General features: G+C 48.9%; 1 protein-coding gene across 1 annotated transcript; it reads left to right on the top strand.

The window, feature by feature from the left end:
- The first annotated feature begins 476 nt into the window (after nucleotides 1-476).
- Nucleotides 477-8,727, top strand: LOC142924248 (uncharacterized). The gene is made up of 3 exons (XM_076066234.1): nucleotides 477-482; nucleotides 1,977-2,127; nucleotides 6,299-8,727. The coding sequence occupies exons 1-3, from the start codon at nucleotides 477-479 to the stop codon at nucleotides 7,603-7,605; spliced, it is 1,464 nt and encodes a 487-aa protein (XP_075922349.1). The 3' UTR covers nucleotides 7,606-8,727.
- The last annotated feature ends 6,579 nt before the right edge of the window (nucleotides 8,728-15,306 follow it).

Raw genomic sequence — 15,306 nt, 5'->3', positions numbered from 1 at the left:
AAGTGAAATGTGAAGTGGTAAGATTGATCATAGACAGTTGCAAGCCAATCCCAAATTCTGAGTGCGGAGTGACTCGGCAGGGCCGACGGCGTGAGCCTGGTACCTTGGGAGTTGTCACGGACAGGGAGCAATGAGGCCGCGTTAACGGTTGTCTTAGTTTTGGGGAATTCTGTGTCCAGAACTCTGATCCACAGTAACGATGAAACAAACACAATGTAGAAAAAAGAACAGTTGCAACTGTTGCAGGAAATTGAAAGGCATTTTATTACAAAAAACAAACATCATTTACCATTCACACAAATAGTATAGTATTATAGTAGTTCGAAAATTAGACTGTGCAAAATAGTCATTTGTAATGATGAAAAATAATTGAAGATAACATTTATCATTATCTTATTGCAATATATGAACGTGTAATGGCAAATTAAACGAAGCGATACGATTTGACAATCCTTTACAGCGATACACTTAATCCAATGAAGGTGAATGTGAACGCTTAAACACGTAAATATTACTAAACATATCGTGAATAGAAGAAACTGATTTAACAAAATATACACGCAATTAAAACATCAATAAAGTAGGCTGCTGGAATGGATGCTCCAGGCGCCACTCTACGCGTGAGTGGTGCCAGTGGACTGAGAGGCCGTGCCAGGAGTCGTTGTTGTTGGCTGCTCAATGACCACCACCCTCTCGGCCGCTGCAGGGAGGGCGCGGCGCTGAGCCTTGAACTTCAGCTTCCCGTCTTCAGTCAAGCAGCAGCTCACGCTCTGCGGGTCCACGTCCCTGGGCAGCTGCGTCTCCCTGTGGAACTCCTGGCAGCTGTGGCTGTAGCTGCCGCTGCTGACTTCTCCGCTCTTCACCTCGCGCCGTCCGGCCACCACCAGCTTGTCTCCAGACACCTTCACGGCCAGGTCCTGTGGGGAGAAGTCCTGCACGTCCAGGGACGCGACAAACCCGCCTCCCTGCTCCTGTGGATCTTCAATCTGGAACCCACTGCTCACGGCCGGCTGCTGCAGCAGTGCGTCTCCGAGGCTGCCCGGAGCCCGCGTGTGGCTGCTGAGCTGATCGACTCCACGGAAGATTCTCTCCATCCTCTCGATCTCGCTCATCATGTCTCGCTGCAGCTGCTGGAAGAGACTTTCACCGCGGGGGTTCCAGACCGGCCAGCCTGTCCAGACGCTCCTCTCCATCACGTGCATCGCAGAGAAGTAAACACTCAGGGCCATGCTTGTTGATGTGCTTCACAGTGAGGCTCGCTTCAGCTGTGAGCGTTGCTCCCTCCTCTGCCGATGTTCTGCCAGTGCAGCTACAGTAGCTGCTTTTATAGCCCTGGCAGTAGCTACGAGCAGATGCCAGGGGCAGATAGAAGCGTCCAGAATGACGCAGCTGCTCCCAGGGGCTTCCTCCATCCGCACAGAATCTAGAGCGTCACTCGTGTCTCAGATGTGAATAATTAGTATTGTATTACAATTCTATAAACAATACAGTGTTGTAGTGCATCACGTGTTGATGTTCCATTGCACAGCCACGTTCCAAATGCTATAATGACGTAAAAGCCGTGGAAACCTCTGACGTCACGGTGACGTCATGGCCCGGTGACGTCACGGCAGAGGTCAGAGTGGAGTCGGCTCCTGGAGAGGCAACCACCTCGCCCCACGCTGCTCCTCCACTTCGAGTTCTTCAGAGAACTTCGCCACCACCACCACCATGGCGATCTTCACGGCTGTCCTCACTTTGGTTCTGCTGCTCACGCAGCCGATGGTGGAGCTCCTCGGAGGATCTCGGCGTGGGGGTTCGGACATTAACGGCTCCAACACCACCACCACCACCACGATCAACTACTCCGGACTCATGAAGAACGTCTCTCCACCAGCAGGGGTCGCCACCTGGGAACCGATGTTCAGTAGCCACAGTGAGGACATTGTGGACAGCGTGCTCCCTGCCCTCCTGCAGGCTATGGGTGAGCTGAGCAGCAGCTGCCAGGCCATAGTGGACAGCGCGCTCCCTGCTCTGCTCCACGCTGTGGGTCAACTGTACAGCGGCTGCAAGGAGGCCATCAGCTCCACCGTGCTGCTGAACACCCTGCACATCGCCGTGCATCTCTGGCGTTTCATACGTCGCCAAGTGAGTGAGCAACATCCATCATCATCACCACCATCAGCCATGGTCAATCCACTAGTGGGTAGAGACCAACACGACCCGTCGCCACCTCCCACGATGCCGCTGTGCAGTAATCCACCCAGCACCTGCACGTGGAGCGATTTCATTGCTTCATCTCCCCACTGGGCACCCTCTCGGATGACCCCCTCGCAGCCCGTCGGCATCACTCGCCGCCTTCACACCTCCACCGATCCCCCTCAACTCCACTCACGGTGTCTTCAACAGCCTGGTTGGGCACTGGAACAGTATCCCGGACAGTGCCGGATTAAGCTCGTGCGGGTCCTGTAGCTTATATTATAAAGGTGCCCAGAATAAATAAAAAAACACAATTATAAAACACGAAGTTTTTAACTTGCATTGTAAAGTAATTGTAATTTTACTATAGTAATAGAGCAAGTACAGAATCACTGAACCGGGATTTATAGCGTGGGATCATTTAGCACGGGGCCCTTGAAAGTGCGGGGCCCCCAGCTAATGATTATTTTGTTCCGAGGATAATCCGGCACTGATCACGGATTGAGTATGAGGAGCAGTGATGAGATTTAAAGTATTTTTTTACATGTTATTAAAATGTTATGTTTAATAGAAAATATAATGTTGTTTGTCTCTTAGCTGTGATTCTTAAAAACACTGTTGTTACTCAATGGTCTTTCGGTAAAGTCAGGTAGAAAAAATAAAAAAAATAGAATACGACGTTTCGATTGCAACCCAAGCAGTCGTCATCAGGTGAAACTAAATTTGAGAGAGAGAGACCAAACACAGACAGGGAGACACAAAGATCCCCCGTATAGCCTGAACAGACTGTAGGGGCAAGTGCTGTTAGCGAGCACCTGTGAAGGCCGGAACAGTACACGAGGGGGTGGGTGGCCAGCACCACGCCCGACCGCCTTTGTCTCCCTAGTGGCGATGTTTACACACCGCACCAGGTACTCATTTGAGGCTGAGTCGACCTAGGGGAGGCCCGGGACCGGTTCAGATAATCGTCACTGGTGTTGGCCGTGAGCGGGAATCGAACCCGGGTCGCCAGGTTCATAGCGCAGCGTAGCGCTAACAGCTGCACCACCGCTCCCCACAACATGGAGACACACAAGCAGAGAAGGACGGTGATCAACCAGGCAAAGTATTATTTGTTGTGTTGGCCGACTCAATGAGTTGCATTACATTTCTAAGTTTGCTGAGTTTGATCTTCTTTCTATCAGCTTGTACCCTCTGTAAATTTCACCCCCACTATCTCGCCCGTTACGGCAGCCCCTCCGCTCCCACTCCCCCTCGGAGTAGCCGAGGGATTAGCCGGGGTATGCTTGCTCTGCGATCTTACATTTACTTGCAAATCCCACCACAAACGTATATAGTGTAACCTTTGGTTGCAGTAGCTCTCTCGCTACATTTCTTCCTGTCTCAGCAGTCCGCCTGCTGTATTATTTCACCTGAAGACGATTGCTTGTGTTACGATCGAAACGTCGTGATCTACAGTGAAACCTTGGATTGCGAGTAACTTGGTCTGCGAGTGTTTTGCAAGACGAGTATAGTACTATAGTGTTGTGACCACTTGTATACTGTTTACTATAGTACTATGGTGTTGTGACCACGTGTATACTGTTTACTATAGTACTATAGTGTTGTGACCACGTGTATACTGTTTACTATAGTACTATAGTGTTGTGACCACATGTATACCGTTTACTACAGTACTATAGTGGTGTGACCACGTGTGTACTGTTTACTATAGTACTATAGTGGTGTGACCACGTGTACACTGTTTACTACAGTACTGTAGTGTTGTGACCACGTGTGTAATGTTTACTACATTACTATAGTGTTGTGACCACGTGTGTAATGTTTACTACAGTACTATAGTGTTGTGACCACGTGTATACTGTTTACTACAGTACTATAATGTTGTGACCACGTGTATACTGTTTACTATAGTACTATAGTGTGACCACGTGTATACTGTTTACTACAGTACTATAGTGTTGTGACCACGTGTATACTGTTTACTACAGTACTATAGTGTTGTGACCACGTCTATACTGTTTACTACAGTACTATAGTGTTGTGACCACGTGTATACTGTTTACTATAGTACTATAGTGTTGTGACCACGTGTATACTGTTTACTACAGTAATATAGTGTTGTGACCACGTGTATACTGTTTTCTATAATACTATAGTGTTGTGACCACGTGTATATTGTTTACTACAGTACTGTAGTGTTGTGACCACGTGTATACTGTTTACTATAGTACTATGGTGTTGTGACCACGTGTATACTGTTTACTATAGCACTATAGTGTTGTGACCACGTGTATACTGTTTACTACAGTACTATAGTGTTGTGACCACGTGTATACTGTTTACTATAGTACTATAGTATTGGGACCACGTGTATACTGTTTACTACAGTACTATAGTGTTGTGACCACGTGTATACTGTTTACTATAGTACTATAGTGTTGTGACCACGTATATACGGTTTACTATAGTACTATAGTGTTGTGACCACGTGTATACTGTTTACTACAGTACTATAGTGTTGTGACCTAGTGTGTACTGTTTACTATAGTACTATAGTGTTGTGACCACGTGTGTACTGTTTACTATAGTACTATAGTGTTGTGACCACGTGTATACTGTTTACTACAGTACTATAGTGTTGTGACCACGTGTATACTGTATACTACAGTACTATAGTGTTGTGACCACGTGTATACTTTTTACTATATTACTATAGTGTGACCACGTGTATACTGTTTACTACAGTACTATAGTGTTGTGACCACGTCTATACTGTTTACTACAGTACTATAGTGTTGTGACCACGTGTATACTGTATACTACAGTACTATAGTGTTGTGACCACGTGTATACTTTTTACTATATTACTATAGTGTGACCACGTGTATACTGTTTACTACAGTACTATAGTGGTGTGACCACGTGTATACTGTTTACTACAGTACTATAGTGTTGTGACCACGTGTATACTGTTTACTACAGTACTGTAGTGTTGTGACCACGTGTGTACTGTTTACCACAGTACTACAGTGTTGTGACCACGTGTATACTGTTTACTATAGTACTGTAGTGTTGTGACCACGTGTATACTGTATTTGCTATCGTACTATAGTGTTGTGACCACGTGTATACTGTTTACTACAGTACTATAGTGTTGTGACCACGTGTGTACTGTTTACTACAGTACTATAGTGTTGTGACCACGTGTATACTGTTTACTATAGTACTATAGTGTTGTGACCACGTGTATATTGTTTACTACAGTACTATAGTGTTGTGACCACGTGTATACTGCGGGATTGTGGGTAATCGTCTCCCATGCTCGGTCTCAGTCGGTGTGCCTCACTCGTATAGTCAACATCCGTGCGAACTTATCTTGTTTACTATAGTACTATAGTGTTGTGACCACGTGTATACTGTTTACTACAGTACTATAGTGTTGTGACTACGTGTTTACTGTTTACTACAGTACTGTAGTGTTGTGAATACGTGTGTGTGCATAAAGCATTTTTTTATTTTGTGTCCATGTGTAGTGACTGTTCTTTAGTAACTGTACTGCAAGTGAAAGTCGTCCTACACAATACCCATCCTCTATCTCGTCTCCCTCACACCAGCCACGATTAAATGTAATTAATAAATTTGATTACTTTATATTAAATAATAAAAATATAAAAAGGTATTTTGTATTAAATTTTTTTATATGAATATGGTATTTTTGGTTTGTGGAACGAATCATCTGAGTTTCCATTATTTCTTATGGGGGAAATTCGCTTTGATATACGAGTGCTTTGGATTAAGAGCACGTTTCCAGAAGGAATTATGCTCGCAATCCAAGGTTTCACTTTATTAGTTATTTTTCTATCTACGTGACTTTACCGAAAGAAACCAAAGAGTATGCTGTTGTTAGTTTAAATGTTTGGTAAGTAAGACTTAGTCTGTGCTGCTCTCCAGTTGCCTGGATGAAAAGTGGCCCAAGTTTTTCCCAATCCTGGCCTCCTGGCTCAAAAACGTAAAAAACAAACTCGCAAGTCTGTCCCCAGGGTCACAACGCACTCACAGACACGGAGCAGGGAGATTCAGCTAATGACGCAGTTGATGTTTTTCGTAACTTTTGCAGAGAGCGATGAGAATGAGGATGAGGACCGGAAGGAGGAAGATTTCCCGGGCGCTGCAGAGAAAGAAAGGTGGAGGTCTCGGCCGAGCACCGAGTCCCCGGGCTCATATGGCCGCGGCACGGAGACGAAAGCGGCGGGCGCAGGGGAGGGGAAGCAACCCCGGCACCAAGCAGAGCTGCGCTCCTCACCTGAAGAATCCAGCTCCACTCAGGCCATCGCTCCCACTGGGGCCATCGCCTCCACCTCCACTCGGGCCATTGCCTCCATCTCTACTCGGGTCATCGCCTCCACCGCTGCCATCGCCTCCCCCGCTGCCATCGCCTCCACCTCCACTCAGGCCATCGCCTCCATCTCTACTCAGGCCATCGCCTCCCCCACTGATATCAACTCCACCTCCACTGCTTACATCGCCTCCACCTCCACTCGGGCCATCGCCTCCACCTCCACTCGGGCCATCGCCTCCACCTCCACTCGGGCCATCGCCTCCACCTCTACTCAGGCCATCGCCTCCACCTCTACTCAGGCCATCGCCTCCACCTCCACTCAGGCCATCGTCTCCATCTCTACTCAGGCCATCGCCTCCCCCACTGATATCAACTCCACCTCCACTGCTTCCATCGCCTCCACCTCCACTCGGGCCATCGCCGCCACCTCCACTCGGGCCATCTTCTCCACCTCCACTCGGGCCATCGCCTCCACCTCTACTCAGGCCATCGCCTCCACCTCCACTCGGGCCATCGCCTCCACCTCTACTCAGGCCATCGCCTCCACCTCTACTCAGGCCATCGCCTCCATCTCTACTCAGGCCATCGCCTCCACCTCTACTCAGGCCATCGCCTCTACCTCTACTCAGGCCATCGCCTCCACCTCTACTCAGGCCATCGTCTCCATCTCCACTCAGGCAATCGCCTCCACCTCCACTCGGGCCATCGCCTCCACCTCTACTCAGGCCATCGCCTCCACCTCTACTCAGGCCATCGCCTCCACCTCTACTCAGGCCATCGCCTCCATCTCTACTCAGGCCATCGCCTCCACCTCTACTCAGGCCATCGCCTCCATCTCTACTCAGGACATCGCCCCCACTGCTGCCATCGCCTACACCTCCAATCGGGCCATCGGCTCCACTGCTGCCATCGCCTCCATCTCTACTCAGGCCATTGCCTCCACCACTGATATCAACTCTACCCCCACTGCTGACATCGACTCCACCTTTACTCCTGCCATTGCCTCAACCTTCACTTCTGCCATCGCCTCCACTGCCACTATCGCCACCACCGCCACTCGCACCATCACCTCCACCCATGAGTAATCAAGCTAACCCCCAGGATTGGGAGCTCCCTGCTTTCCACCTGCCTCCACCTCCACCAGAGCCCTGGGCTCCTCCACCCCACCGTGATACCAGACCGGGCCCGGCACACGAGTCTTTTGCTCCCTGTTCTTCACGGCAGCGTTACCGCAAGTCCCGCAACAGCCGCCTTCCTCCCCGCCTCCGCAAACCTCCTCTCGAATCCTCAACTCCACTGCTGCCATCGCCTCCATCTCTACTCAGGCCATTGCCTCCACCACTGATATCAACTCTACCCCCACTGCTGACATCGACTCCACCTTCACTCCTGCCATTGCCTCAACCTCCACTTCTGCCATCGCTTCCACTGCCACTATCGCCACCACCGCCACTCGCACCATCACCTCCACCCATGAGTAATCAAGCTAACCCCCAGGATTGGGAGCTCCCTGCTTTCCACCTGCCTCCACCTCCACCAGAGCCCTGGGTTCCTCCACGCCACCGTGATACCAGACCGGGCCCGGCACACGAGTCTTTTGCTCCCTGTTCTTCACGGCAGCGTTACCGCAAGTCCCGCAACAGCCGCCTTCCTCCCCGCCTCCGCAAACCTCCTCTCGAATCCTCAACTCCATCCGCATTGATTCGTCCCAACCACCCAGACCGAGAGCACCTTCCCACCCGCCTCGCTCCACCTGCAGGGCAGTGGATCCCCCCCCAGCCCAGGTGCAACGGCCGGGGTCCCGCGTACGGAGTCCCAGGTGCCCCTTCTGCCTGGCACCACTCCCACGAGTCGCGCTTCACGCGGCGTCCCGCCCTCCTCCCCACGCCTCCACCGGATCAGTGGATTCCTCCCCACCTTCGTCCCAGCCGAGCGGCTCCTGCTCCACACTGGGCCACCCGTCCCACTTTTGTTCCGTGCCGCTCCACAGATTTCCACGATAGACATCATCATCCGCCCCTTGTCCAACCCACACCACTGCATCACCATAGCCCGGCGACATTCACGGACTGCTCACACACGTGACTCCTGCTGGTCGGGTGACCGTGATGAACTATATGTGTCGCGTTGATGGCCATGTGATGGACATTGTTTTGAGTGGCAGAGCAGGTGGTTGTCAGGATTAATACATTTGTGTTGTTATTGGACACTGCAGTGTGCGTGTGAGTTGCTGTGCGGTGCAACAGAGCACGTATTTGGTGTCGATCTTCGCGTGTGTGTGATTGTGGGGAGCGGTAGTATCATGGTTAACGCTACACCGCGCTTCGAAACCCAGGTTTGACCCGAGTTAGCTTTCCGCACATGGCCACAGCCGGTGCAAGCAGTTGCGCAACTCGGTTGCACACAACTGAAGTCACTCTACACGTGGAAGTCTCTGCAACAAATTTGCTTGGCGATTGGTGGCCAGAACCACGAGCGATCCACACAGCACAGGGTGCTGGTCAGTCTGACCAACCACCCATTTCACCTGACTTTCCACAAAATCACCATTAATGTTCCTTTCCAGGGCAGTGACACCAACTCTGCCAAAGTGTTTTAGGAACTAATGCTGTGTATGTTCGGCAGAAACTCTGCACGATTCTGCTGATAAGACACTTAATTTCGAAACCATTTGAGAATGTCGTATTTATAATAAACGTGCACCATTTTTTAGCTGCTTGCCGCCCCTGTACATAGTACCTCTGTATTGATTACAAGTCCTGTGTGCTCACCATTGTACCATGGCATGTGCCTAGGTGGCACTACCGGATGGCTCCCATCCATAGCTGCCAGGCCATCGGCCAGCGCGATAAATATTCGACGCCAACCAACAAATATTTATTCCCACGAGGGGTGACGGGAACCGAACCAGGGATGTCCAGAGCAATCAACTCGTTAATGCGGGAGACCTGAATAGTTCCCGGCGCGTGACACAGTAACGCTGTTTGGCTGGCGACAGCACTCTGCTGCCGTATGCAACAACACACTCCACCCCGTTGACAACCTGGGACAGAACCGCGCCAATGCTGGTGTTGGTTGCGTCAGTATCAAGGACACACGGCATGGCAAAGTCAGAGTAGCGGAGGGGAATTGCGAAGCGCAACAAATGCGGCTTCCTCCTCCCCCCAATGAAACCTCTGACCCATAACCGTCAAGGCGTGGAGAGGTTTTGCGAAGGTAGCGAACCCAGTGACAAACCGGCGATAATAAGACGCAAAACCAATAAAACTCTGCACCTGCATCATCAACGTGGGGGTCGGCCACGTCCGAACACACGTGGTTTTGTCGGGATCTATCGCAATGCCCGATTTACTGACAATATGACCGAGATACTGCACGGATTTCTCAAGGGGGTAACACTTCTGCGGCTTGAATTTGAGATGGGCCGCTCGCATTTTAAGAAAGACAGCGCGTAACCAATCAAGATGTTCTTTGAACGTACGGCTGAAGACGATGACATCGTCGAGGTATTGTAAGCATGAGTCCCATTGAAGTCCAGCCAGCACCAGCTCCATCAGTCATTGGAACGTAGCCGGTGCTGCGTGGAGTCCCATGGGAAGCTGATTTAATTCAAACAGGCCTTGAGGTGTTCGAAAAGCCGTTTGGGTTTAGAGGCCTCATTTAGTGGCAAATGCCAAAATCCGGACAGGAGATCAAGGGTGGAGAAGTTCTGTGCTCCCGCCAGAGCGTCCAGGGAATCGTCCATCCGAGGGAGAGGATACGCGTCAGCCACCGATATCTTATGAAGCTTCCTAAAGTCGACACACAACTGCAAGCTACCATCGTGCTTCTTAATGTGGTGGGTAATTGTCAGGCGTAATACGCCGCCACCACTACTGGAAAATATGTAGCTGCAGTCAGGGCCCAACAGGGGGCAATAGCGGGTCCGGCCTGTACCAAGTAGGACTCGTAGGTAAGGCAATTTGGAGGGCGGTTTGGAACCGGAGGTGGACACCCCAGGCCCCCAGTGGGGGCTGGGGGATTGCGCCGACATCTCCGGGGCCGGTGGGTCGTCGTCCTCTTCATCTGGAGACCTGGTACGTATTGTTCGCCTAGTCTCCATAATCTATAGTTAATTAACTAACGTTTGGCCACTTCCAACACCAGTTGTAGTGGGCTCAAATGGAGACTCAGGCTTCTATAGGAGACAACACGTTTATTTAACATTAACACGCTAAAACTAGATTCAAAGTTTTCGTGACTGCAGGAATTACTCTTTGGTTCTTTCGGTAAAGTCACGTTGACAGAAAATAAATTAAATAATAGAATACGCCGTTTTTCCAGTGTCGCTCCTATAATTTTGTTGACGGACAAATGGACAAAGGGCACAATAGCTTAGTGTTTGTGTATGTTATGTTTTTAAGAGAAGACAAGTTTGTAAATATATTTTTCCCCCGGGAAACGCTGGGTACTTCCCGCTGGTACTGATATGAAAATATATATTTTAAACTGTGCCAAAATCAATCAAAACGAACAACAGTAGATCAGAATTAAATCTCCAATGCTTGATATTTTATCATCCGCATAGGCGAGTGATGGTCAGGATGTTGTGTATGTGTAGTCACATAGAATTGGTCACTACGTAGCATAGCGCTGGCTGCTGGCAGGGAAGGGGATCTGCAGAGTGAAGCAGCCCTGATTGACAGCAGACCACGTAATAGACCTGAGAAGGATCTCGGGTAGGACACGTCGAGAGCCTGCTAGTAGATTCTAGAAGGGGAGCGTGGCCGGAGTGGAGCGAGGCCACGCTAACAGGATTAAAGGGGACCCCGAGCAGGGGATGAGGGCCATCGTTTGGAGTGGGATCGCCGTCGTCGTCGTCGTTGCTGTTGAAGATCGTCGCCTTCGCCGCTGTCGTCATCCACTTGATAATTGTGCTGCTAGCAGTAGTTGCCTGTCTTAGTTCAGCGCCATCAGTGTCAGATGGCGAGCGTTGTGTTGTAGGCTAGCCACGAGTGCAGAGTTGCGTTTAAGCGAGGGACAGAGCGTTGTATTACAGCAGAGAGTGTGTAACAGTATGCTCGGTGTGTAATTAAAGAATTGCCTCGAAGAAGTTACGTCTCCAAGTTAGTCACTATATATTTTTTCATGGGCATGGCTAGAGTTGTCACCTGTCCAGGAATTACCATTTGTGTTTAGGTGGTGGGTATTCATTCTTACGAGATATAGCACCCGCATTGTGTCGTTTACTGTGTAGTTCTGATAATTCTAGACTGAGTGCTGACTGAGAAATCTGTCCAGGCTTTGTCTACAGTCAAAAATGTGGCAATCTCATAGCAGCACCCTCCTGCGTCTCCAGTGTGAATATGCTGTAGAGTAAGTTTTCAACGCAGCGTATGTTTGCATGCTGAACTTCTTTCGCACCGTACGCAGGCAACCATGCTTATTGGAGGTGCGGGGGAATAACAAAATGAACAAAAAGAACAGGGACACAACTTGAAAACATAGAAGTGCATTTATACGTGGGGCGGTTGTTGAAGGGGGAGAGGGATGAAAATTATTAAGAGAGGCGTATCAGGGCAGAGCACAGTGCTGATTGGAATCTGAACTTAAATCATGAAACGTAACAAAGCCATTTTCCTAAAGCAGAACGTTTTTTAATCAGTGGATATGACCTGCAACAACAGATGCATCACAAACATGGCCATTGACGAAGACAATGGAACCAATGTTGAGAAGTGCACAAGGAAGCATAGAGATGCACATGCTAGGAATTAAACTGAGAATGGAAGACGGACACGTCAATTGGGCATCATATGCAAATTAAAGGCATAATTTTAGTTTAGAAAGGTGGGGTGAGGCAGGACACACAACTTGAAGAGATGACGGCCGGTGGTCGTGACTAACGTGGGAATGGGAGCTAAAGGAGGGAACACAACCAATAGAGCGTCCACTGCGAAGATGGATCGAATAAATCAACCGGTGGGCAGTAGCCAGACAGATTTTTGCATTGCAAATCCGCAAGAGATGGTGATGGCTTCGGACAGAAGTGGAGAAATCACGGCTGGAGATGGTGACGGCTGCATAAGCAGCTTTGGAAAACATTTACACGATATCACCTTCAAAAACAACCATTCACTAAAACACATTTTCATTAAATGTGTATTCAGAAAGATAAACTAAAACAGTACAGGAATTATATCGTCTTTATTTTGCTAATTTTACAATAAAGGGTATTTTTTTCATTGCACTAGTTTAAGATAAAAACATTTTTTGCCGAAATAATGACATTAATAGGCACATTAATTGAAAGTGCAATTTTAAATTAACCGTGTAATTATTCGATAGTTTTGGTTAGAGTCTGTGCCTGTGTTAGAGTGCCAGAAAAAGTCCTGGCAAGGATTATTCAACATCACCTTGCCAGGCATGCTGAGAAGAGGATTGGGGAGCCCCATTGTGGTTTCAGGCCAGGGCAGCCACAGATGCCACATCTTCCTTCCGTTTGCTACAGCAGAGGAGTGTTGAATTCCGACAGGACTTACATCTCTGCTTTATTGACCTGGTCAATGCCTATGATACCATCAATAGGTCTGGACTCTGGGTTGTTCTTCATGCTTTCGGAGTCTCTGACTCTCTGCTCACAATAATTAAGGACTTCCATGATATTGAGCAGGGCCGAGTAAAGCTACTTGGCCGGAAGACGAAGCTATTCCCCGTTAACCTTGGGGTTCGCCAGTAATGTCCTCTGGCTCCGTACACTGTTTAAAATATTTTTGGTCCACGTCGTTCGAGAAACCTTCCATGTCCGTACCGGAGCAATCTATATCTGATATAGATACAATGGGAGGCGGATTGATGCCCGGGTGCGCTTGAGAGCTTGCTCCCGATTTGTCATCCATGTTACGTATGCGAATGATCTAGACCTGGAGCGTGCCACTAGACAGGGGTGGGGAACGTCCGGCCGGCCGGCCATGAGGCCTGCGAAATCATTTGGTCTGGCCCTGCCAAGGCAACCGCAGGCGGGACTCGAAATTCAATCAATCTTGGAGCAAACCTGGAAAAGCAGTTGCGAGTAGCAACATCATCAATACCAGCTAACATCATCAATACCAGCTAACATCATCAATGCCAGCTAAAATCTCCACACGCCTCACCAAAGAGAAGCAGTTCCAGCCATCGCATTAGGGGTGAGTTAATTAAATGTTTGACCAAATATAATAGGCTAATTTTTAAGTTGATGATTTTGTATGGCCCCCGAATGATGTTATAAATATCCAAATGGCCCTTGGCACAAAAAAGGTTCCCCACCCCTGCACTAAGAGGTGGGGCATTAACCATCAGCCCCACCAAAACTAAGCACCTGCCTCGCTATGTTGTGCCATTAAACAAGGGGTGTGCAATTTTTTTTACTCGCGGGCCACAATGGGTTCTAAAATTTGACAGAGGGGCCGGGCAAGGAACAGATGGATGGAGTGTTTGTGTGAACTAATATAAATGACATGTAAAAATCATTACATGAAAGGATTTGGCCTTTAACAGGTAGCAAAGCATTTATTTGCAAGGCAATTTAACAAATTGCACGAACATGAACAATACAAAAACATGTCGTAACGTGACTGATCAAACATCATGAAAACATCTGAGGCCTGCGCCCAAACCAATTACCACACTCCCGGTCAAAGTGCTCCATCTAATGGGGAAATGAGGGCATTACAGGTGAAAGGTAAAATTTAATTTAATAATATTTGGACACGTTCAGGGGGCCGGATTAAAAAGCCCAGCCCATGTCTGCATTAAACCCTCCACCCCTTAACTCCCCATTGGTGATGGGGCAGTTGTAAATTGGATAGTTTTCCACATCTGGATAGTGTGCTTATGACCAACTCCGGTTTGACAGAAGAGGTCTCACTCCGAATCAGTCGAGCGGCATTATCTTTTCATCGGTTGCATAACGCTGTGTGGAAGCTACCTGATATCTGTCGCTCCACAGCAGTCTTCGGATCTTCTCGGCCACGGTCATGCCCTTCCTTCTCGATGCTTGCCAAACGTGGACCCCCCTAATGGAACATCTTCGCCGGTTATAAACATTCAGGATGGCCTTCCTACGATCCATCCTGGGTTTAACCAGGCTGGATTGTGTGAGCTCACAATCCTTGACAGATCTGGACAAAGTCCCATCGGTAAGCGCCTCCAGCAGGTTATGCTACATTGGCTGGGTCATATACCACGCCTCCCTAACAACTGCTTTAAAGGGGGATAAACAGGCGCGGCACGGGCTAGAGAAGAGATTAAATGATGTGGTACAAGAGGATGTGGAACTGAATTGACTTGCGAATGACTGGTACCAGCAGTGTAAAGCGCGGCCTATGTGGAGGAGACTCATGATGGACGATACTGGGCAGTTGGAGGTAGTCGCCCTCCAGCAACAACAGAGGGCAGCAGAGAGACGCTCACAACAAGGAGCAGAGCCTTAGGCGGCTAAAACACATCAAGTTGGCACAGTAGGGGAGGCACAGCTGACGCATCTGCCACTCATCTCTGTCAAACCATGGCAACTGAATCTGACCCGTGATCACGTGGCCATAAAGTGCACTTAGCCTGGCACAAGTGCCGTAGCAACGTCACAGCCACTTATTGGCGGTTGTTGTCTGTGTGTGTGCAATTGTAGTGACTCATTTCGCCCCTTACGACAAGCAAGCCAGCATCAGGACGCAAGGTATTTGAACATAAAATGTTTTTATAAATTTGTATGTATTTTATGTTTCATACACGATCCCGACAGTCCTCGACTTATGAACTCAATTAGT

Source organism: Petromyzon marinus, chromosome 11 (genome assembly GCF_048934315.1).
Source record: "Petromyzon marinus isolate PM22_M1 ecotype Great Lakes invasive population chromosome 11, UKy_Petmar_22M1.pri1.0, whole genome shotgun sequence".
NCBI lineage: Eukaryota > Metazoa > Chordata > Hyperoartia > Petromyzontiformes > Petromyzontidae > Petromyzon > Petromyzon marinus.
Note: the sequence above shows the minus strand (reverse complement) of the source record. Positions and strands in the feature narration are given on the sequence as shown.

Bases quoted from the DNA above. Each gene is read 5' to 3' on its own strand.
- LOC142924248 (XM_076066234.1), top strand. The intron at 2,128-6,298 runs GTGAGTGAGCAA...TAACTTTTGCAG, and splicing joins GGCGTTTCATACGTCGCCAA to AGAGCGATGAGAATGAGGAT.